The sequence below is a fragment of the Nerophis ophidion genome, linkage group LG08 (assembly GCF_033978795.1).
Source record: "Nerophis ophidion isolate RoL-2023_Sa linkage group LG08, RoL_Noph_v1.0, whole genome shotgun sequence".
Lineage (NCBI taxonomy): Eukaryota > Metazoa > Chordata > Actinopteri > Syngnathiformes > Syngnathidae > Nerophis > Nerophis ophidion.
In genome coordinates, this window is record NC_084618.1 from 68,569,553 (window position 1) to 68,592,660 (window position 23,108).

Sequence of the window (23,108 nt, forward strand, 5' to 3'; positions counted from 1 at the left end):
AAAAAGCAAAAAAAAAAAAACTCTGTATGCAGTATTGTTTCATTATAAATATCAAAAGAGTTTAGTGGCTCCCATTGTTTTCTTTATTTTGTGAAACGGGTCAAAATGGCTCTTTGAGTGGTAAAAGTTGCCGACCCCTGCCATAGAGGAACAAAAGAAGCACACACAGACATTGCAATTTATCGATGCCGGCAAATTTATCAAGTTAATTTTATTTTGTCTTTTGATTAAGTGATTCTCACACTGTTGAGGACTCCATCTAGTGGTAGGGCAAATAAACAGCAAATTAAATATTCAAACGGTGCCATTGTTTAAACCATGTGTAATACTACAACGGCCAACTATATTAAAAATACTTTTTAAATACAACCGTTGCCTTGTTTTTAATGAATATTCAGGCCTGCTACGCTACTGTATTTAATGTTGGTTATTATGGTGGTACTTGGAGAGCCAAATGTTTTCTGAGGTGGTACTTGGTGAAAAAACTTTGAGAAGCACCGGTTTATTTAATTGACTCAGGCCTATAATAACATTTTTTTAAAGCCTCTAGATATCGTGATTAATGTTTATTAATGCCATTTAAGGTCTTAATTTTTGCAAAATTCATTTAATGACTCAAAATGCATTTAAATTAGGAGCGGAAACCCTGTTACAAAAGGAAACAAGAATGAGTCATGCACACTAACCTGAATGATTGATAGCCGCTCTCTTGTTGATGATGCAACAACGTGGCCTTGGTTTTTCTTCCTTAACACAGCCGTGTTATAAAATCTGCACTGACCTTCATCCCAGGACCTTAAAGCCGTGACTGTCCTGAAATATTACACAAACAAATGTCAAATATTTTTGTCGCGCTCTTAAAACAAATATGTGAAAAGCAAACTTACCTCAAAGCGAGAGTCATCAAGATGCAAATGAAGACACATCTTTTCCCGTTTCTCTTACCTTTGACTGGCTGCGCCTTGACTTAATGAGGTGTCATGTACAGTTTATATAAGAGGGTATGACCTTATTAAACGGGGGAAGTACTAGATGGGGCGAGGAAGCCACATTGCCAGGACAAGAAGAGCTGTCATTTATTTCCAACTGCAAGAAATGTGTCACAATTAAATACAAAACGCTACAAAAAATGATGCTTCTTTGTTGCTACAAATGAATATCCAATCAAGAACTACTGTACAGAATACATAAACATTTTTCTGTACAGCTGATTTTTTTTTTCCTGAGAAGCTTTCCAATGGCAGTCTTAGTTAGCCTCTAAAATGATTTCTGACAGCCAATTCAATTACGGCTGGATTTGTGTGGGTGCAAAAAAAAAAAAAAGTAGAAGCAAAATGACAAGACGGATGGCAACCTTTGCTTCACCATTAAAAATCACAATTGTCGTATTGAAGCTCAATCCCTTGGCAAATTAGCAGCAGCAGCAGCAGTATAAACACTGCGCCGTCACACTAATCACCTGCTGCGATTCTGTTTGCTACCATCATTAACAGAACGTGTTCTAAAGGCAAAGGGAGAATTGGTGTGTTTCAGTCCTCCAAAAGGTACGGTGACTCACGGGTCAACTGACATTAAAGGCTGTCCGTGGGGACGGTTTGTCGGGCGACGGCTTCCGTTGGAGTCCCCGGGTCAGAGGGCGAGGAGCTGACCTGCTGGTAGATGAACGCGTAAAGGCTGACGTCAGGTCGCCGAGCGTTGCAGCGCATGCACACGGCGCTGTAGTACTCCACCAGGAGCTCATACACCTTTCCTGGGCACAGGAGAGAGAAAAAATAAGACCAGTGACACATACAAAGAGGTGTAGATAAGTAAGTCTTGTTTTTATGTTACACTCAACTTGAATCATGGTGAAATGCACATTACTCCAACCTATAGGACTGGCATGGAACAGTATAGCATGCCAAAGTCAAAACAGATAACTCTGGTCAGGGGTGCCGAAACTTTTTGCTCCAGGGCTAAACATATAAATTTTAAGCACCATGAGTGAGGAGATTAGCTCCGTACCCCCACACTAGAGATGCGAGGTTTGCGGTCTCATCCGCGGAGTCCACGGATGAACCGCGAGCGGGCGGGTGACATGACGAAAAATTTGATTTTAAATAGATTCGGGCGGGTGGCGGTTGAACCATTCGGAATTATTTGATATACATGGTTCAGGGATCGGCAACCTTTAAAGGGGAACATTATCACAATTTCAAAAGGGTTAAAAACAATAAAAATCAGTTCCCAGGGGCTTGTTGTATTTTTTGAAGTTTTTTTCAAAATGTTACTGGTCCCCGAATATCCCTAAAAAAAGCTTTAAAGTGCTTGATTTTCGCTATTTGCGATGTGACTATCCATTTCCCTGTGAGCTGCCAATGTAAACAAACAACGGCGAATACCACGGCAAGATATAGCGACATTAGCCCGGATTCAGACTCAGATTTCAGCGGTTTAAGCGATTTAACAGATTACGCATGTATTGAAACGGATGGTTGGAGTATGAAAGTATTGAAGAAGAAACTGAAGCTATTGAGCGAATAGCTATTGACGCTATTCATAGCCATAGCATGGCCGAATAGCTGCGTTAGCATCGCCGGTAAAATGTGCGGACCAAACGATCAGGACTTTCTCATCTCGTGACACTGGAGCAACTTAAATTCTTCGATTGGTAAGTCTGTTTTCGCATTAAATGTGGAAGGAAACGCAATATAGTTGCAAATGCATCTGCAGGTTATCCATACATCTCTGTGCCATGTCTGCTTTAGCACCGCCGCTAAATAGCATGTTAGCATCGATTAGCATAGCATGTTAGCATCGATTAGCTGGCAGTCAACATCAACAAAACTCACCTTTGTGAATTTGTTGACTTTATCGTTGCAAATGCATCGGCGGGTTATCCATACATCTCCGTGCCATGTCTGCTTTAGCACCGCCGGTAAATAGCATGTTAGCGTCGATTAGCGTAGCATGTTAGCATCGATTAGCTGGTAGTCACGCCGCAACCAAATATGTCTGATTAGCACATAAGTCAACATCAACAAAACTCACCTTCGTGATTTCGTTGAATTTATCGTTGCAAATGCATCTGCAGGTTATCCATACATCTCTGTGCCATGTCTGCCTTAGCATCGCCGGTAAAATGTGGAGAAACTCCAGCACATTCAATTGGGGTCTGGCGGCAGACACTTTGGCATCTTGGGGCCAGTGGTGCAACTTGAATCCCTCCCTGTTAGTGTTGTTACAGCCTCCGACAACACACCGACAAGGCATGATGTCTCCAAGGTTCCAAAAAATAGTCAAAAAAACGGAAAATAACAGAGCTGAGACCCGGTGTTTGTAATGTGTTGAAAATGAAAATGGTGGGTGTGTTACCTCGGCGACGTCACATTCTGACATCATCGCCTCCAGCGCGATAAACAGAAAGGCGTTTAATTCGCCAAAATTCACCCATTTAGAGTTGGGAAATCGGTTAGAAAAATATATGGTCTTTTTTCTGCACCATCAAAGTATATATTGACGCTTACATAGATCTGGTGATAATGTTCCTCTTTAACACTCAAAGGGCCACTTTGACCCGTATCACAAAGTAAAGAAACAACAGGAGCCGCAAACATTCTCGCGTATATCTGCTGGCAGTCACCCAGTAAACAATAATTAGGGCGTGCTATAAAGCCATTGCCTTTGACGCCTTCTACAACATGTAAAAACTCCATGCCAGTCCAGCAATATGTTATATGTGGCTTCCGCAGACACACGTACACGATTGAGAGGCATACTGGGTGACAGAGTACACTGATGGTTGTGATATAAACATTTTTAACACTCTTACTAATATGCGCCACGCTGTGAAGCCACACCAAACAAGAATGACAAACACATTTCGGGAGAACATCCTCACAGTAACACAACATAAACGCAACACAACAAATACCCAGAATCCTTTGCATCCATGAGTATTCCTGATTATATTATACACCCCGCAAGCACCAAACCCCGCCTCCCCTCACCCCCCGTGCGTTGGTAAGGTAAGCAGGGTTTGATGCTAGCGGGGTGTATAATATAGTCAGGAATACTCATGGATGCAAAGGATCCTGGGTATTTGTTGTGTTGCGTTTATGTTGTGTTACTGTGAGGATATTCTCCTGAAATGTGTTTGTCATTCTTGTTTGGTGTGGCTTCACAATGTGGCGCATATTAGTAAGAGTGTTAAAACTGTTTATATCACAACCATCAGTGTACTTTGTGTCACCCAGTATTGCCTTTCAATCTTGTACGTGTGTCTGCGTAAGCTTCACACAACATGTTACTGGACTGGCAAATAGTTTGTCAAAGTCAATGGCTTCATAGCACGCCCCTTAATCTCGTTATCTGAATAAGCACCAGCAAACAGTCGCGAAAATGTTTGCGGCTCTCATTATCTTCTATTCTCTTTGAAGCGGGTCACTATGGATCTATGAAAGGTAAAAGCTGCCGACCCCTGATATATAACAACGGGGGGGTGGTGGGTGGTTGCAGTGTTGATAAACTGTTGGTCGGGTGGATGGCGGGTGGATAACGACTTTAAAAATGCGGTTGCGGATGATATAATTGCCTATGCGCGCATCTCTACCCCACACCAAAACTCTAAAAAAATATGTAATCACCAGTCTTCAAATATGCTCATTCGGTTGTTTAATTTTGTGGACAAAATACAGATAACAGCAATGTTCTGGCTTTAAGGAAGACTAAAAGAAACAACAAAGAAAATACAATTTAGGTAGTAAAAGTTAAATTTTTGGCTCAAGCATGTCAACCTTCCGCCCGAATGCAGCTGAGATAGGCTCCAGCCCCCTTTGCGACTCCGAAAGGGACAAGCGGTAGAAAATGGATGGATGGATGTTTTGGACACTCAGGTGAAGAGAGGGGCGGAGCTTTCGACCGATCACCACCTGGTTGGTTAGCCAAATATTTGCTTGGTTTATTGTCATGTTAACATTTTTCTAAGTGTAACCTCTGGAGCAGGAATTGACTTTTCTTATCAATTATTCCTCTTAAATCATAATTTAAAAGTTTTCTCAATTTGTTCTGAATGTGTCCGTTTTATGAGTTAGCATAAGCTATTGCCAATATTTTTATTTAATTTTCAAGTTCCTGCTCTAATAAGTGTTCCCTTTTTGTCTTGTATGATGAATAACAAATAATTTTTCCTTGCATAACTACCGTATTTTTCGGACTATAAGTAACAGTTTTTTTCATAGTTTGCGACTTATACTCAGGAGCGACTTATGTGTGAAATTATTAACACATTACCGTAAAATATCAAACAATATTATTTATCTCATTCACGTAAGAGACTAGACGTATAAGATTTCATGGGATTTATGGATAAGGAGTGACAGATTGTTTGGTAAACGTATAGCATGTTCTATATGTTATAGTTATTTGAATGACTCTCACCATAATATGTTATGTTAACATACAAGACACCTTCTCAGTTGGTTATTTATGCGTCATATAACGTACACTTATTCAGCCTGTTGTTCACTATTCTTTATTCATTTTAAATTGCCTTTCAAATGTTTATTCTTGGTGTTGAGTTTTATCAAATAAATTTCCCCAAACAATACGACTTATACTCCAGTACGACTTATGTTTGTTTTTTTCCTTCTTTATTATGCATTTTCGGCAGGTGTGACTTATACTCCGGAGCGACTTATACTCCGAAAAATACAGTACTTTCGCGGTCTCCCAGAAAACGCACGCCGTGATTTCTGGTTGATCATTAAAATCTAAAAAAATCTGTTCATTCTTTCTCAAAATAGTTTAGGAAGTCTGGGTCCTTTAGTAATGATGTATTAAGTCTCCTTTTTTTTTTATAGGTGCAGTGATAGTTTTGTTAGTGAGGGAGAGTGAGACAGGTGCCTGGTCACTGATGATGATAGGGTGGATGTGAAAGTTTGAGATGTCAGATAACATTTAGCTACTTGTTAAAAAGTACTAAAAGAACACTTCCAGGCAAATTCAACCCTAAACTAACACCCTCCCCCATTCACAATCCCACCTCCCCGGATTGTAAATAATCAAATGTATATACTGGTTCTTATGCTTTCTGATCTCTCTATGTCCACTAACTGCTGTACAAATCCTACAAAGTCAGACCTACACTGTTTCAATGTCCATTCCCAGATGATGCAATTGTTGTTGACTGAAGTGCTGATATCAACCAAACCTAAACCCCCCCTTCCCTCTCCCACCCTCCGGATTGTAAATAATGTAAATAATTCGATGTACATACTCTGATGATTAACTTGTGTGATGACTGTATTATGCTGATAGTATATATCTGTACCAAGAATTGATTTACGTGGACCCCGACTTAAACAAGTTGAAAAACACATTCGGGTGTTACCATTTAGTGGTCAATTGTACGAAATATGTACTGTACTGCAGCGGGCCGCAGAAGAATTTTTATATACATTTTTTTTTTTAAATTAAATGTGTTTTTTTTTTTTTTTAATTAAATCAACATAAAAAACACAAGATACACTTACAATTAGTGCACTAAACCCTAATAATCTCCCTTTTTCATGACAAAAACCTCCCTCATTCATGACAAGGAAAAAAAAACAAAAAAACTTATTTGGGTGTTACCATTTAGTGGTCAATTGTACGAAATATGTACTGAACTGCAGCGGGCCGCAGAAGAATTTTTATATATATTTTTTTTTTTAATTAAATGTGTTTTTTGTTATTATTATTTTTTTTTTATTAAATCAACATAAAAAACACAAGATACACTTACAATTAGTGCACTAAACCCTAATAATCTCCCTTTTTCATGACAAAAACCTCCCTCATTCATGACAAGGAAAAAAAAAAAACTTATTTGGGTGTTACCATTTAGTGGTCAATTGTACGAAATATGTACTGTACTGCAGCGGGCCGCAGAAGAATTTATCTATACATTTTTTTTTTTGTTTTTTTTTATTAAATCAACATAAAAAACACAAGATACACTTACAATTAGTGCACCAAATCCTAATAATCTCCCTTTTTCATGACAAAAACCTCCCTCATTCATGACAAGGGAAAAAAAACACAAAAAATACTTATTTGAGTGTTACCATTTAGTGGTCAATTGTACGAAATATGTACTGAACTGCAGCGGGCCGCAGAGAATTTTTATACATAATTTTTTTTTTTAATTAAATGTGTTTTTTGTTATTATTATTTATTTTTAATTAAATCAACATAAAAAACACAAGATACACTTACAATTAGTGCACTAAATCCTAATAATCTCCCTTTTTCATGACAAAAACCTCCCTCATTCATGACAAGGAAAAAAAAAAAAAGAATCCCCCCCCGCGGGACAAATTATCAAGCGTTGACCGGTCCGCAGCTACAAAAAGGTTGGGAACCACTGCTGTACTGTGCAATCTACTAATAAAAGTTTCGATCAATCAATGAAGTAGTCAATGCGAGAGAATGAGTGCTGAACTGGGGAAGAATAAGTGTATTTCCTAAGAGTGGGGTGATAAGAATGCCAGGCACGAACGACGGGCAAAATTAAAAGCTTTGGCGGGCCAGTCATGGCCCGTGAACCGCCCGTTGAATACACCTGTAGTGTTAAAAGGGCCTTTGGAACAGAGCATGGTGAATTGCCAAACTGCCATCTAAACTGGATGTGTGAACGCCATTTTATGAACAATTACTTTATGAGTAAAAAAGACGGGTTTTTTTCAACCAATCCTGCTGAATTTTTACACAAATGTGCTCATACGTTCTCCTGTGGTGCTTACCAAATTTCACAGTGTTTGCAAGAAATGAGAAGTTCCAGGTGACTCGAACTAACAGGGTTTAAAAACTGCACGAACATATGGTTTATCTGTTGGGAAAGTAACAGCACAGATAACAGAGTAGGGGTACTCTTCGGGTGTCCTCATTTTTTCACATAACAGTAGTTTTATGCTTTTTCCAATTCAGCCATCATTAGATAAGCAGGGAGAAAAAGCACAAGTGCACATAAACAGGAAGCAGGTGGGACAGTGGCGAGCTCCTCACCGACACTGATGTTCCTGAGAGTGAGCAAGGAGTGCATGTCGTGGACATCTGTCATGAGCTGGCTGTCTCCGAAGGTGAAATAAGCCACATCCCGTCCCGCCTCGGCAGCTGCCAGCATCTGGAGCAGAGCTGGAGAGCAGAGGAGAAAGAAGAAAGTGGCCATGAATACTCGGCAAGGAGAATGTTTTTCCACAACCTGCATCACCCATAAATAAGTTTCCTTGTCTTAGTTATCAGGAGCAAAAGTTCCGTATGTAACAACCTGGAATATGTGATTACTAAAAACAAAAAGCTGCAATGGGAATAGGTCTAACCCCCACTGAGGTGTGAATATTTCAAGAGCTTGGAAATACACTCACAGGCAAAGTCATTAGTGACATATAGCAAGACTTGTAGTCAATTTGCTTTTTTGTGGGCTTTTTTTTGTTATGCCTATTAAAAAGGGTATAGTGCGATAACCATAAAAGCACAAATGCATCTGATAGCAACATAGCTGTGGCTAGACAAATCCTTTTAACAAGTAGTGGATAAAGTAACTAGTATACTTTCATTTTATTGGCCCACGGCCTATTCTAAAAACTAAATGTGTTGATCTATGTTGAAATATACATCTCTTGCCACTTTGCACTTCCAACTCACTCTATTGCAGTTTTTTAAAACACATATGGATGTCCACTAACTTTTTGCAACTCAACGCCAAAAAAACGGAAATGCTGATTATCGGTCCTGCTAGACACCGAACTCTATTTAATAATACAACTCTAACATTTGACAACCAAACAATTAAACAAGGCGACACGGTAAAGAATCTGGGTATTATCTTCGACCCAACTCTCTCCTTTGAGGCACACATTAAAAGCGTTACTAAAACGGCCTTCTTTCATCTCCGTAATATCGCTAAAATTCGCTCCAATCTGTCCACTAAAGACGCTAAGATCATTATCCATGTGTTTGTTACGTCTCGCCTCGACTACTGTAACGTATTATTTTCGGGTCTCCCCATGTCTAGCATTAAAAGATTACAGTTGGTACAAAATGCGGCTGCTAGACTTTTGACAAGAACAAGAAAGTTTGATTACATTACGCCTGTACTGTATATACCTTTATATACATATATACATACATATATACCTGTACTGGCTCACCTGCACTGGCTTCCTGTGCACTTAAGATGTGACTTTAAGGTTTTACTACTTACGTATAAAATACTACACGGTCTAGCTCCATCCTATCTTGCCGAATGTATTGTACCATATGTCCCGGCAAGAAATCTGCGTTCAAAAGACTCCGGCTTATTAGTGATTCCCAAAGCCCAAAAAAAGTCTGCGGGCTATAGAGCGTTTTCCGTTCGGGCTCCAGTACTCTGGAATGCCCTCCCGGTAACAGTTCGAGATGCTACCTCAGTAGAAGCATTTAAGTCTCACCTTAAAACTCATTTGTATACTCTAGCCTTTAAATAGACTCCCTTTTTAGACCAGTTGATCTGCCGTTTCTTTTCTTTTTCTTCTATGTCCCACTCTCCCTTGTGGAGGGGGTCCGGTCCGATCCGGTGGCCATGTACTGCTCGCCTGTGTATCGGCTGGGGACATCTCTGCACTGCTGATCCGCCTCCGCTTGTGATGGTTTCCTGCTGGCTCCGCTGTGAACAGGACTCTCGCTGCTGTGTTGGATCCGCTTTGGACTGGACTCTCGCGACTGTGTTGGATCCATTGTGGATTGAACTCTCACAGTATCATGTTAGACCCGCTCGACATCCATTGCTTTCCTCCTCTCCAAGGTTCTCATAGTCATCATTGTCACCGATGTCCCACTGGGTGTGAGTTTTCCTTGCCCTTATGTGGGCCTACCGAGGATGTCGTGGTGGTTTGTGCAGCCCTTTGAGACACTAGTGATTTAGGGCTGTATAAGTAAACATTGATTGATATATTAAAAAAGTAATTTCACAGATTCTAAGGTGTACTGTTAGTCCAAAATACGCATATTTAAGGAAATGTTACATACTTTTGGCTTAAATAAAGCGTTCTCAAGCCTAAAAATTGCTAAACAAACCTAACATAACACATCTGAGGTCTGTTAGACCCGCTCGACATCCATTGCTTTCGATCCCACATATGCGGTCCTCTCCAAGGTTTCTCATAGTCATCATTGTCACTGTCGGGGTGAGTTTTCCTTGCCCTTATGTGGGGTCTACCGAGGATGTTGTGGTTTGTGCAGCCCTTTGAGATACTAGTGATTTAGGGCTATATAAATAAACATTGATTGATTGATTGATTGTACAGAACAGCTGATAATCATGGTCATCATCAAACAAGTTGCAGTAGAGTATTTTAGTGGTTTTTATGTCTCTCATGTATAACAAACAGAAATGTCCATTGTTGGGTCGCGAGCACCCTCTAGAGTTCTGCTAAAAAAATATCATATTCAACGACTCGGGTCCAAATGGGCTACAGCAGTACACAGTTTTTATACAATTTTCCACTACATGTGGCAATAATACCATGAATTGATTAACGTGGACCCCGACTTAAACAAGTTGGAAAACTTATTCGGGTGTTACCATTTAGTGGTCAATTGTACGGAATATGTACTGTACTGTGCAATCTACTGATAAAAGTATCAATCAATCAATCAATCAATGACAGTAGCTAACAAAGAGAAGAAATCTAGAGCTTAAGTCATATAGAGGTTTCATAAGCGCAAAAAGTATGACTCAAGTGGTGAAGCTGTATTTTCAATTGCCCTTAAAGTTTATACACAGTATATTAAGAAACATAAAATTGAAAATAATAAGTCACGTAAGATCACAAGACAAGCTCTGAGAAAGGCAACAGTTGTGGCCAAAACTGTCAGGTACCGAAATAAACACATAAGAATAACAAAATTGCAAAATTTTTTGAAGACTTAATAAAGTTAAAGTACCAATGATTGTCACACACACATACTAGGTGTGGCGAAATTATTCTCTGCATTTGACCCATTACACTTAATCACCCCCTGGAGGTGAGGGGAGCTGTGAGCAGCTGTGTAGGCCGCGCCCGGGAATCATTTTTGGTGTTTCAACCCCTAATTCCAACCCTTGATCCTGAGTGCCAAGCAGGGAGGTAATGGGTCTCATTTTGATAGTCTTTGGTATGACAACCTACCGATCCCAGTGCAATGAAACTCTTTGGATCTTTATTTTTGTATCTTTCCAACAAGATATAATTAACGAATACGAAAAAAATCAAGAATAAGATTTCTAATTCAGTGTTAATACATCCATCCATCCATTTTCTACCGCTTATTCCCTTTCGGGATCGCGGGGGGTGCTGGCGCCTATCTCAGCTACAATCGGGCGGAAGGCGGGGTACACCCTGGACAAGTCGCCACCTCATCGCAGGGCCAACACAGATAGACAGACAACATTCACACTCACATTCACACACTAGGGCCAATTTAGTGTTGCCAAACAACCTATCCCCAGGTGCATGTCTTTGGAGGTGGGAGGAAGCCGGAGTACCCGGAGGGAACCCACGCTTTCACGGGGAGAACATGCAAACTCCACACAGAAAGATCCCGAGACTGGATTTGAACCCAGGACTGCAGGACCTTCGTATTGTGAGGCAGACACACTAACCCCTCTGCCACCGTGAAGCCCAGTGTTAATACAGTGTATGTGTATATATATATGTATATATATATATATATACATACACTGTATATATATATATATATATATATATATATATATATATATGCACATGCAGCAGTATTCAGATGTAATACACTTTTAATATATATACTTTTAATATATACTTTTAATATATATGCTGAAAATTGTAATTTTCCTGAAGGAACTCTCCTGACGGAATAAATAAAGTACTATCTAATCCAATCTAATATATATATATACATACACACACACACACACACACACACACACACTACATACATGCTACATACATACTAGGGGTTTAACGATACACAAACATTTCGGTTCGGTACATACCTCGGTTCAGAGGTCACGGTTCGGTTCATTTTCGGTACAGTAAGAAAACAACAAAATATAAATTTTTTGATTATTTATTTAACAGATTTGCTAAATCTTCCACCAAACATATTTTTCTTAGTGGAATATTTGATGTGAAGTAATGGGAAACGTGGATAGGTGAATAATTCATAATAACATTGATTTTGATTCAATATTATGTTTTGAGCAATGACAGTTTGAAAGAAAAAAAAACAGCTTTGTTTTATTAGTCATCGTTGCATCTTTTTCTAAATTACATTTAGCCTTTAAGCTTTTATATTTCACTTTTGTTTATGTTTTTGTTTATTTCAACAGTATTTTTAGAATGTGCCGTGGGCCTTTAAAACATTAGCTGTGGGCCGCAAATGGCCTCCGGAGCACACTTTTGACACCCCTGCTATAGATAATAAAAAATTAAATCCAATAAATCGATGGATAAAAAGCAAAGCCTGGCGACGCATGCGCGTTTATCATAACTCTCTCGCCCTCTCTGTCTCTGCCCCTCCCTCACGAATGTTGCTGCGTGCTGCACTTTTTTTTTAACCCCTTCTTAACCCTGAACGTACATTGAAAATACACGCAACCCTAACTTAAAATGCCGCTAAAATAAATTTTAACTGAATTAACAGTAAATAATGATATATGGGTTTCTTAAATTAACTTACAACAAAATTTAAGCGCAAATGAAAACACAACTTCACCACTCGAGTCATAATTTTTGCGCTTAAGAAAACTTCTCTATAACTGCAGCTCCAGACTTCTTCTGTTTGTTAGCTATTGTCATTACTGCCACAAGTGGTGGAAAAGTGTATTACATCTGAGCACTGCTGCAACCCATTCGGACCACAGCTGAGAAACAGATATTTTTTGGTGGCCCAACAATGGATATGGTTAAGAAACACTGGTTTAGGGGATGTGCGGTAATGAAATAAGAAAACAGACTCCGTTGATGGTGATGAAATAAAACATATTGCTGGACTATTGTAGCTTTGTATTCTGCTTCCAATACTAATGATTATATATGAGTTGGGAAATTGTGTTAGATGTAAATATAAACGGAATACAATGATTTGCCAATAATTTAATGAATATGCTACAAAGACAACATATTTGATGTTCAAACTGATAAACCTTTTTTTTTTTTGCAAATAATCATTACCTTTAGAATTTGATGCCAGCAACACGTGACAAAGAAGTTGAGAAAGGGGGCAATAAATACTGATAAAGTTGAGGAATGCTCATCAAACACTTATTTGGAACATCCCACAGGTGTGCAGGCTGATTGGGAACAGGTGGGTGCCATGAGGGTGCATTAGTGCCCAAGGCATGGGTAACTTACACATCTGTGAAGGCACCATTAATGCTGAACGGTACATACAGCTTTTGGAACAACATATGCTGCCATCTAAGCGCCGTCTTTTTCATGGACGCCCCTGCTTATTTCAGCAAGACAATGCCAAGCCACATTCAGTATGTGTTACAACAGTGTGGCTTCGTAAATAAAGAGTGCGGGTACTTTCCTGGCCCGTCTGCAGTCCAGACTTGTCTCCCATCTAAAATGTGTGGCGCATTATGAAGTGTAAAATACGACAGCGGAGACCCCGGACTGTTAAACGACTGAAGCTCTACATAAAACAAGAATGGGAAAGAATTCCACTTTCGAAGCTTCAACAATTAGTTTCCTCAGTTCCCAAACGTTTATTGAGTGTTGTTAAAAGAAAAGGTGATGTAACACAGTGGTGAACATGCCCTTTCCCAACTACTTTGGCACGTGTTGCGGCCATGAAATTCTAAATTAATTATGATTTGCAAAAAACAAAAAACAAAGTTTATGAGTTTGAACATGAAATATGTTGTCTTTGTAGCATATTCAACTGAATATGGGTTGAAAAGGATTTGCAAATCATTGTATTCTGTTTTTATTTACCTCTAACACAATTTCCCAACTCATATGGAAACGGGGTTTGTATGAATGAATAAATAGATTGTTAGTAGTGCGTCCCTTTAGATCTGACTGCGTCACTAGATGCGAGAAAACATCAATACAAATTGGGACAATTGCTTAGAAACTAAAACAACTCAAATGTCAACCAGTATCATGGATGTGTGGATTGTGGTGGCTTGGATGTGAAATGCAGCACTAGCAGCACTGCAAACTGCAATTGCAAAAACAAACGTAAATCTAACAAGGACAGCCCAAACTGAGGGTTATTATAAACATTACGTACCCACTTAAAAGCGACACTGAATCAACATTGTGCCTTGTGCACCTAATCATTAGCCAATTAGAATACATACTTTAAGAGAGTACGCTAGATCCATGGGGAAACATGAGAATTACAACCATTTTCCCTGCAGGCATATCATTCAGCAGACAGTTGGTGATTGGGCCAACTTCCAGCACCCACTCAGCCGAAGCTCCTCTGCACAGAGACAGTGGTGCACGACTCAGGCAGGAGAGCAAGTGGCAGATGGATGGACTAGTGCGGGCGATCAATTTCACTATTAATGAACCGTGTTAGCTCTGTCACTTGATCAATAGGAGGAAGGCGACGAATAGGCCATAAGTAAATGAATGTATTCCCGCGAGACAAATGAGTACACTGGAGTGCTGGAGCCTCTTGTTTTCGACATTTATTGTGTTCTATCTATCCGGGGAGACGCGGCTCTTGCTTAGGACCGGAGCGTGGCGGCGTCACGACATTACTTGCCTTTAAGACGCGTGTCGCCTCCAAAAACACCGCAGCCCCAGTTTCCTGTCGCCACCGCTGCCAGGTTGTCGCTGGGTTGGCCGGGGCGGGCGAAGCCACAGTAAGCCTGCGTTAGAGACAAGGAGTGGACTTAAAAACATTTTTGTACAAATTGTCTCAACATTCTCCACAAAAGACTCTTATTTTTCGTCCGTAGTTATACATCCGGGGAAAACTATGACAGTTAGACAATGACATTGTGCATTCCACTTTTCTATTTGTTAGCTCACCAGCGCCACAGATAGATTGCAGTCCTGCCATCAAACACGGCAGAGCAAACTATTTTGAAAAAAATAAATAAAAAAACTGGCACTGAAATATGTTGTTTTTAACTTCAATTTTGTATTTTCCACCAATGGTCATATGAATGACATTGTGCATTCCACTTTTCTATTTGTTAGCTCACCGGCTACACAGATAGATTGCAGTCCTGCCAGAAACACTGCAGAGCAAACTATTTTGAAAAAAACAACAACAACAACAAAAAACCTGACACTGAAATATGTTGTTTTCAACCTCAATTCTGTATTTTCCACCAATGGTCATATGAAATCCCAATAATGTATTTATCTGATATGAGATGCGGCTGAATGAACGCTTGACAAAAACGCTTAAACTTCAAAACCCAAAACCAAATAAAAATTGGCACGTTGTGTAAATGGTAAATAAAAACAGAATAAAATGATTTGCAAATCCTTTTCAACCTATATTCAAATTAATAGACTGCAAAGACAAGATATTTAATGTTCGAACTTTGTTATTTTGTGCAAATATTAGCTCATTTGGAATTTGAGGCCTGCGACATGTTTCAAGAAAGCTGGCAAAAGTGGCAAAAAAGACTGAGAATGTTGAGGAATGCTCATCAATCACGTATTCGGAACATTCCACAGGTGAACAGGCTAATTGGGGAACAGGTGGGGGCCATGAACCCACCACAAATATATTGGCAGGCTAGGGGGAACCCTGAATGCAGCACATTATTACATTACTTCAAAAGACTACTGTGGTTGTCATTAGTACATTCTATTGTGTTGTTTTTTAAACAATATTTCTAATCTAAAAGTTTGTTTTTCTTATTTAAAGGGCATCATACAGAATGGTGCTGTTTTAGGGGGTGGGGGGAAAACACAGGTTAAAATAATTTTAATTGATTTGAAATACAAGTGTTTTGGGTTAGGAGCTCCCTCACGGAACCAATGAAGCTCGAAAGTTGAGGCACTACAGGCTGCAGGATTAGGTCTCTGCTTTTTGCAGATGATGTGGTCCTGATGGCTTCATCTGGCCAGGATATTCAGCTCTCACTGGATCGGTTCGCGGGATGAGACTCAGCACCTCCAAGTCCGAGTCCGTGGTTCTCGCGCGGGAAAGGGTGGAGTACCATCTCCAAGTTGGGAGGAGATCTTGCCCCAAGAGGAGGAGTTGAAGTACCTCAGAGTCTTGCTCACGAGTGAGGGAAGAGTGGATCGTGAGATCGACAGGCGGATCGGTGCAGCGTCTTCAGTAATGCGGACGCTGTATCGATCCGTTGTGGTGAAGAAGGAGCTGAGCCGGAAGGCAAAGCTCTCAATTTACCGGTCGATCTACGTTCCCATCCTCACCTATGGTCATGAGCTCTGGGTCATGACCAAAAGGACAAGATCACGGGTACAAGCGGCCCAAATGAGTTTCCTCTCCCTTAGAGATAGTGTGAGAAGCTCTGCCATCCGGGAGGAACTCAAAGTAAAGCCGCTGCTCCTCCACATCAAGAGGAGCCAGTTGAGGTGGTTTGGGCATCTGGTCAGGATGCCACCCGAACGCCTCCCTAGGGGTGTTTAAGGCACGTCCGACCGGTAGGAGGCCAAGGGGAAGACCCAGGACACGTTGAGAAGACATCGGGATCCCCCGGGTGGAGCTGAACAAAGTGGCTGGGGAGAGGGAAGTCTGAGCTTCTCTGCTTAGGCTGCTGCCCCCGTGACCCGACCTCGGATAGGCGGAGGAAAACGGATGGATGGATGGAGTTGAGGTACTACTGAGCCAACTTTAATTTGAAGTGGTGTGGTAATTGGTTTTAGGTTTTAGGAATACATAGTTTCCTACTAAGTAGCATATGCTTGTGTATTGTTTTAAGTTAAAAGTCTCTCCAAATTCTAATGTGAACCAGCCCTCAAATGGAATAGTGTCACCGGTAATCTAATCGGGCGCTGTCGCCTTCATGAGACTGTAGAAGAAAATCTGATGAAAAGTTAAGCGCTGGGCTGGCTTTTTGTACAAGTTGGCTCCCGCAAAGCCCCAGTCTTGCTTCAGGTCATTCGTAGGCCTCATGAGAACATCACATTACATTTCCGCACGATCCGTAGTAAACGGAATAAAGAATGCAACAAAGTAATTCTATTTGCCTGGAGGTCTGCGCTTGACAAGTCATTCAACGCTTGAGCACGTACAGGTTAGTCTGTGGTGCTTGACGTGGCTTATACATATATTTAGATCATATATCAACCTTCCACAGCCACCGATGACAGCACCTGAAGTACCCGCACCTAATAGCGCGCTGACCTCGGCACTTTCATTTTCATACTGAACTTTTAAAGCAAACACACAGAATGGACCACCGCCCCACTTGGCCGGTCATAAATCCCTGCACCGGAAGGGCAGAATGTGGCATGTATCCGCACGGTATTCCGCACGATATTCCAAACGAGATTGATCTTCATGTTGGGTGCATTCCTCAAATGCTTGTCAGAGCTGTCAAACACCTCCAAGCCCTCTGACAGCAGACTTGATAACTTCAACATCTCCATTTCCTATTACAAATGGCGCTCTATACCTGGGAAGACTGCTGCCTTCACTGAGAGACAGCTACTGTTGTTTTTAAACATGCGTTAGTTACTATTCATTACACATATCGGTTTGTATTACATGCATGAAATACTTTAAAGGCCTACTGAAAGCCACTACTACCGACCACACAGTCTGATAGTTTATACGTCAATCATGAAATCTTAACATTGCAACACATGCCAATACGGCCCTTTTTTAGTTTACTAAATTGCAATTTTAAATTTCGCGCGGAAGTATCATGCTAAAACGTCGCGGTATGATGACACGTGCGCGTGACGTCACGCATTGTAGAGGACATTTTGTTCCAGCATCGTTCCCAGCTATAAGTCGTCTGTTTTCATCGCATAATTCCACAATATTATGGACATCTTTGTTGCTGAATGTTTTGCAACTTGTTCAATGGACAATGGAGACATCAAAGAAGAAAGCTGTAGATGGGAAGCGGTGTATTGCGGCCAGCTTTAGCAACACAAACACAGCCGGTGTTTCATTGTTTACATTCCCGAAAGATGACGGCGAAGCTTTACTATGGAACAGAGATGTTAAGCGAACACGGTTGGATTGGACCACACACACAAAGTACATTGTATTATGCAGCGATCATTTCGAAAGATCGTGTTTAGAAGAGGGTCCCTTGCGAAGGGCAGAGATGGGCATCGCCACCACTCGTCGACTGGTGCTGCAGAAAGGTGCGGGGCTGACCTTTAGGTTGTACAGGTACGACCATACAATCTTACTAAAACACTAGTAACACAATAAGCAGATAAGGGATTTTCCAGAATTATCCTGTAAATTTGTCTAATAACATCTGAATAGCTCCCACTGCCCTCTAGTCTTTTTTAAAAAAAAATTCTAGTCCTTCACTCTCACTTTCCTCATCCACAAATCTTTCATCCTTGCTCAAATTAATGGGGAAATCGTTGCTTTCTCGGTCCGAATCGCTCTCGCTGCTGGTGGCCATGATTGTAAACAATGTTCATATGTGAGGCGCTCCAAACCCGTGACGTCACGCGCACATCGTCTGCTACTTCGGTACAGACAAGGCTTTTTTATTAGTGACCAAAAGTAGCAAACTTTATCGTCGATGTTCTCTGCTAAATCCTTTCAGCAAAAATATGGCAATATCGCGAAATGATCAAGTATGACACATAGAATGGACCTGCTATCCCCGTTTAAATAGGAAAACGTCATTTCAGTAGGCCTTTAATATCGATGATGGCACCTATGTACAAAGATTATCAAGAACAAATATTGACAATAAAGCTAAGGATGCACAATAAATACATATTAATATACAAAAGGAACAATTTCCCTTGTGGATCAATAAAGTTTGTCTAAGTCCAAAAAATTTTGAGCTATTTTTAAAAAATTGGCTCAAGTGAGGTGAGATTATTCGTACGGTTCTGTAAGTGGGTTAGGGTGAGCAACTCCATCAACCTTTTTCTCCTATGTGCCTTGTTGTAAGCTTGTAGTAAATCCTTGAGCTCAGTGTAAACAAAGAAGGATTCCATGTGGGAATCCTTCACTGTTTTAGAGGAAGACGTTTTGTATGGAAGTAATGGATGGACAGACAGACGGATAGATATTATTGATATCAATCTTTGGAAGCAGGACGTTATTGATATTGGTTTGAAAACAATACTGTGCATCCCTAAGTAAAGCTACATATTACATGTTCTTCTAATTCAGGGGTGCCCACACTTTTTCTGCAGGCGAGCTACTTTTCAATTGACCAACTCGAGGGGATCTACCTCATTTATATATATCATTTATATTTATGTATTTATGAAAGAGACATTTTTGTAAACAAGTTAAATGTGTTTAATGATAATACAAGCATGTGTAACACATATAGATGTCTTTCTTTCACCAAGACAAGAATATAAGTTGGTGTATTACCTGATTCTGATGACTTGCATTGATTGGAATCAGACAGTAATGATGATAACGCCCACATTTTCAAATGGAGGAGAAAAAAAGTTGTCCTTTCTGTACAATACCACATGAAAGTGTTTGGTTTTTGGCATCTAATTCATCCAGCTTCCATACACTTTACAAGAAAAACATTGGCGGCAAATTCCGTAGCTTGCTTGATTGACATTCACGGCACCCGAGGGTCTTGTGAGATGACGCTGGCTGCTGCCAGTTCATTATTATGAAAAAATGACAGAGAGGAAGGCGAGAAACACTTTTTATTTCAACAGACTTTCGCGCCGTCCCTTCCGTCAAAACTCTAAAGGCCGACTGCACATTTCCTATCTTCACAATAAAAGCCCTGCTTCATGCTGCCTGCGCTAACAAAATAAGAGTCTCGGAAAGCTGGCGTGCACAAGTGATGTGCACGCCAGCTTTCTGAGGGATCGCTTGTGCACGCCAGTTTTCCCAGACTCTGTATTTAGTTAGCGCAGGCAGCATGAAGCAGGGCTTTTATTGTGAAGATAGGAAATGTGCAGTCGGCCTTTAGAGTTTTGACAGAAGGTACGGCGCGAAAGTCTGTTGAAATAAAAAGTGTTTCTGGCCTTCCTCTCGGTCATATTTTCATAATAATGATCTTGCAGCAGCCAGCGTCATCTCACAAGACCCTCCGGTACCGTGAATGTCATTTAAGTGACGTCTTGGTGAAGATTGATGATCACTCATTTTTAGGTCTATTTTTTTTAAAAGCCTGGCTGGAGATCGACTGACACACCCCCCGCGGTCGACTGGTAGCTCGCGATCGACATAATGGGCACCCCTGTTCTAATTAATAAAAAGAACATACATGGTCAATATAAAATGTGAACCCCAGGGGGGTCTTTCTTGTAATAAATTGGTCCGTTCATGTTGACATGCAATTTTAATTTCATCTTGACAATACTGTTGTCTCGCTGGACAGCATTAAAAGTTAGACACAGTATTTTCCGATGTAGTGCAAAGTAAGCTTCAAAATAAAAGCATGACAGTTCTAACCTAGATTTGTCTTTTGCTGTGTGTGCGAAAGCTTTAATATCACTTTAGCTGACATACAACATCATGATCGCAGCAGATATTAGATAAGTGTATAAAACAATCTGCAAAGAGAAGGATATATATATATATATATATATATATATATATATATATATATATATATATATATATATATATATTTTTTTTTTATAAAAATGTACAAATCGAGAAAAAAACATGTCAACATACTGTAGTACAGAAGTGTCAAAGTCGATTTCACTGAGGGCCACAGTGACTAATATTATTACACAATTTTTTAATGTATTTTAAAAGGACAATTTTTTTTTTTTAACTAAAATGTAAAAAAAAGAAGGTAAGTTGCAATAATTTCACCTCAAAATTTAGTGTATATTACTGTAAATGGAAAAACAGTACTGCTGTTTTTATAGTAAAAAAAAAAGGCAGCTCAGATGCCAGAATTTTACTTATTTGTTTTTTTTTACTGTAAATTTAAAAAAAAAAATTTTTTTTAAATTTGGCCACTTGAGCTGCCATTTTATTTTCTGTTTTTACCGCAAATCAACAACTATATATTTTTTGGTGTACCACAGTTTATTACAGTAAAAAAAAATTATTATTTTTTTCATTAAGAGTAAAATGCTGTAAAAACCACAGTAACTTTCCAAATTTTACAATGAAATAAATTCTTAAATTTACGTTGCACAATTTGTTGGATAACTTGCTTTCAAACTATTTTTAGTAGTATTTTCTTCTATTTCAAAAATGGTTTGAATGTTTGATAATATATTTTTGCATAATTAGACAATATTTAAGTAAACATAATTTGGGATTAGATGGAGTATATGTATTTTTTTTCTCCCAAAATAAAAAGAAATAATACATTTAGTAAGAAAAGTTACAGTACTTTATTGATACATATTTTTTCCAGGCTTTCAAGGGCCAAATAAAATGAAGTGGCGGGCCATATCTGGCCCCTGGGCCTTGACTTTGACAAACCCTTTATTATCACTGTAGCCTACATGTGGAAGTAATGGTTCTTTCAGTTCCACTGTGTATGCAATGCTTTTTCTGAGTTTGAAGACCTTCTGACAAATGAAACAAAAAAAAATAATACCTTATTGAGCTCCCGGTCTAGTCTCTCTGGATGAAACTGTTCCAGAAAGGTCCTAAATGGCAGTGCATCGATGGCCACGATCTCTGTGCATCTTCTCTGCCAGTCGTCCCTGAAACAAACTACTTTGTCACATCATATACACTACAATCAAAACATTAGTGAGTAATAAAAGAACATAGCTTAATAAACACTGTGGGGCGAAAATATCTATATATGTTATATCTACCATAAAGGTGTAACGATATATTCTAATCACAGTTCGATATGTACCCTGGTTTTAAGGTTCGGTTAATTTTCGGTACAGTAATGGAACAAAATGCAAAACATAAAACTGCTGACACATGAAAAACGGCGATCTGCCGGCAGATAATAAACATAATTCTTAAAAAAAAAAATAATACAGATAAAACAGAGACGATTCTCCTTAGTGCTATTATTAGCCATGATCATCTGCTAGCCAAATGATGGGCTGCTCTCTCTTGTAAATGATTATTAGATTCTAGCAAAAGCACTGGCTTTGTGACTTGTAACGATAATGCCAAATATCACTTCACCAGACCAAACAGGATTTATTACAAAAAAACTTAAAACACTTTAGAACATAGAGTGTAAACGCAAACAGGTGAAATGTAACAATAATAAGTTGCCATGTTGTCTCTTAAGACCCAAAGCTGCCCAGCTCAAAAATTAATAATGAATCAAAATCAATGTTGTTATGAATTATTAAGTTATTTAAGGCTCCAATTATTTGTAATCAAGTATTCTACATTGACATTTTTTTGGTGGGGGAAATATTGAATATTTTGTGTATGCCACACAAAAAATGTTTTTTTATGACAAAAAATACATTAAACAGAAAAGCAAAAAACATAAAAAAATAAATAATAACTAATAATTGATGGGTGGATCTCAACAGAGATCCATCAACAGAGACACACTATGGGCTTACACACACACACATCCACAAAAATATACGCCACACATACACACCCCACCTCCCCAACCCAAACCCCTCGACGCAAATCCCATAGGGGTGATGAACAGAAGCTGTGGCCTACCATAATGACCCCGAACTCCCTTCCCTTTGTTGCTAGATATCTCGAGATGTACATTGTAATATGTATATGTGCTTTGCTATGGAGGTTTTGTTCCCACTCCAGACTGGGCCCCTTTAGGAGCCCAGTCTAGATTGTATTTTTTTACTCATCCTTCCCCAGCGTTCACCTTTTTCCCATCTTTTACGGGGCGCCTTATGGCGACTCATCAGCGTTCTTGTTCTGTAACCCTGTACACTGTTTGTCTAATCTTGAACAGGTTTGTGCTGAAAACAAAGTTTCGTTGTACTTGTGCAATGACAATAAAGACCTATCTACCTATCCTATCTATCTATTATGATATTTTGGGCCTTTTTGTTTTTGTGTTTGTTTCGGGCCACCATTTTGCC

General features: G+C 39.6%; 1 protein-coding gene across 2 annotated transcripts in view; it reads right to left on the bottom strand.

The window, feature by feature from the left end:
* Positions 1 to 1,051: 1,051 nt before the first annotated feature.
* The window catches only part of LOC133558300 (poly(ADP-ribose) glycohydrolase-like), a 66,176-nt gene continuing 44,119 nt past the window's right edge, over positions 1,052 to 23,108 (bottom strand). For both annotated transcript variants that reach the window (XM_061909563.1, XM_061909564.1), the window contains 4 exons: positions 21,665 to 21,773; positions 14,746 to 14,851; positions 8,026 to 8,154; positions 1,052 to 1,750 (listed from right to left, as the gene is read on the bottom strand). In XM_061909563.1, coding sequence (XP_061765547.1) covers positions 1,572 to 1,750; positions 8,026 to 8,154; positions 14,746 to 14,851; positions 21,665 to 21,773 — 523 coding nt within the window. In that variant the 3' untranslated portion in view covers positions 1,052 to 1,571. The remainder of the gene's footprint in view (positions 1,751 to 8,025; positions 8,155 to 14,745; positions 14,852 to 21,664; positions 21,774 to 23,108) is intronic.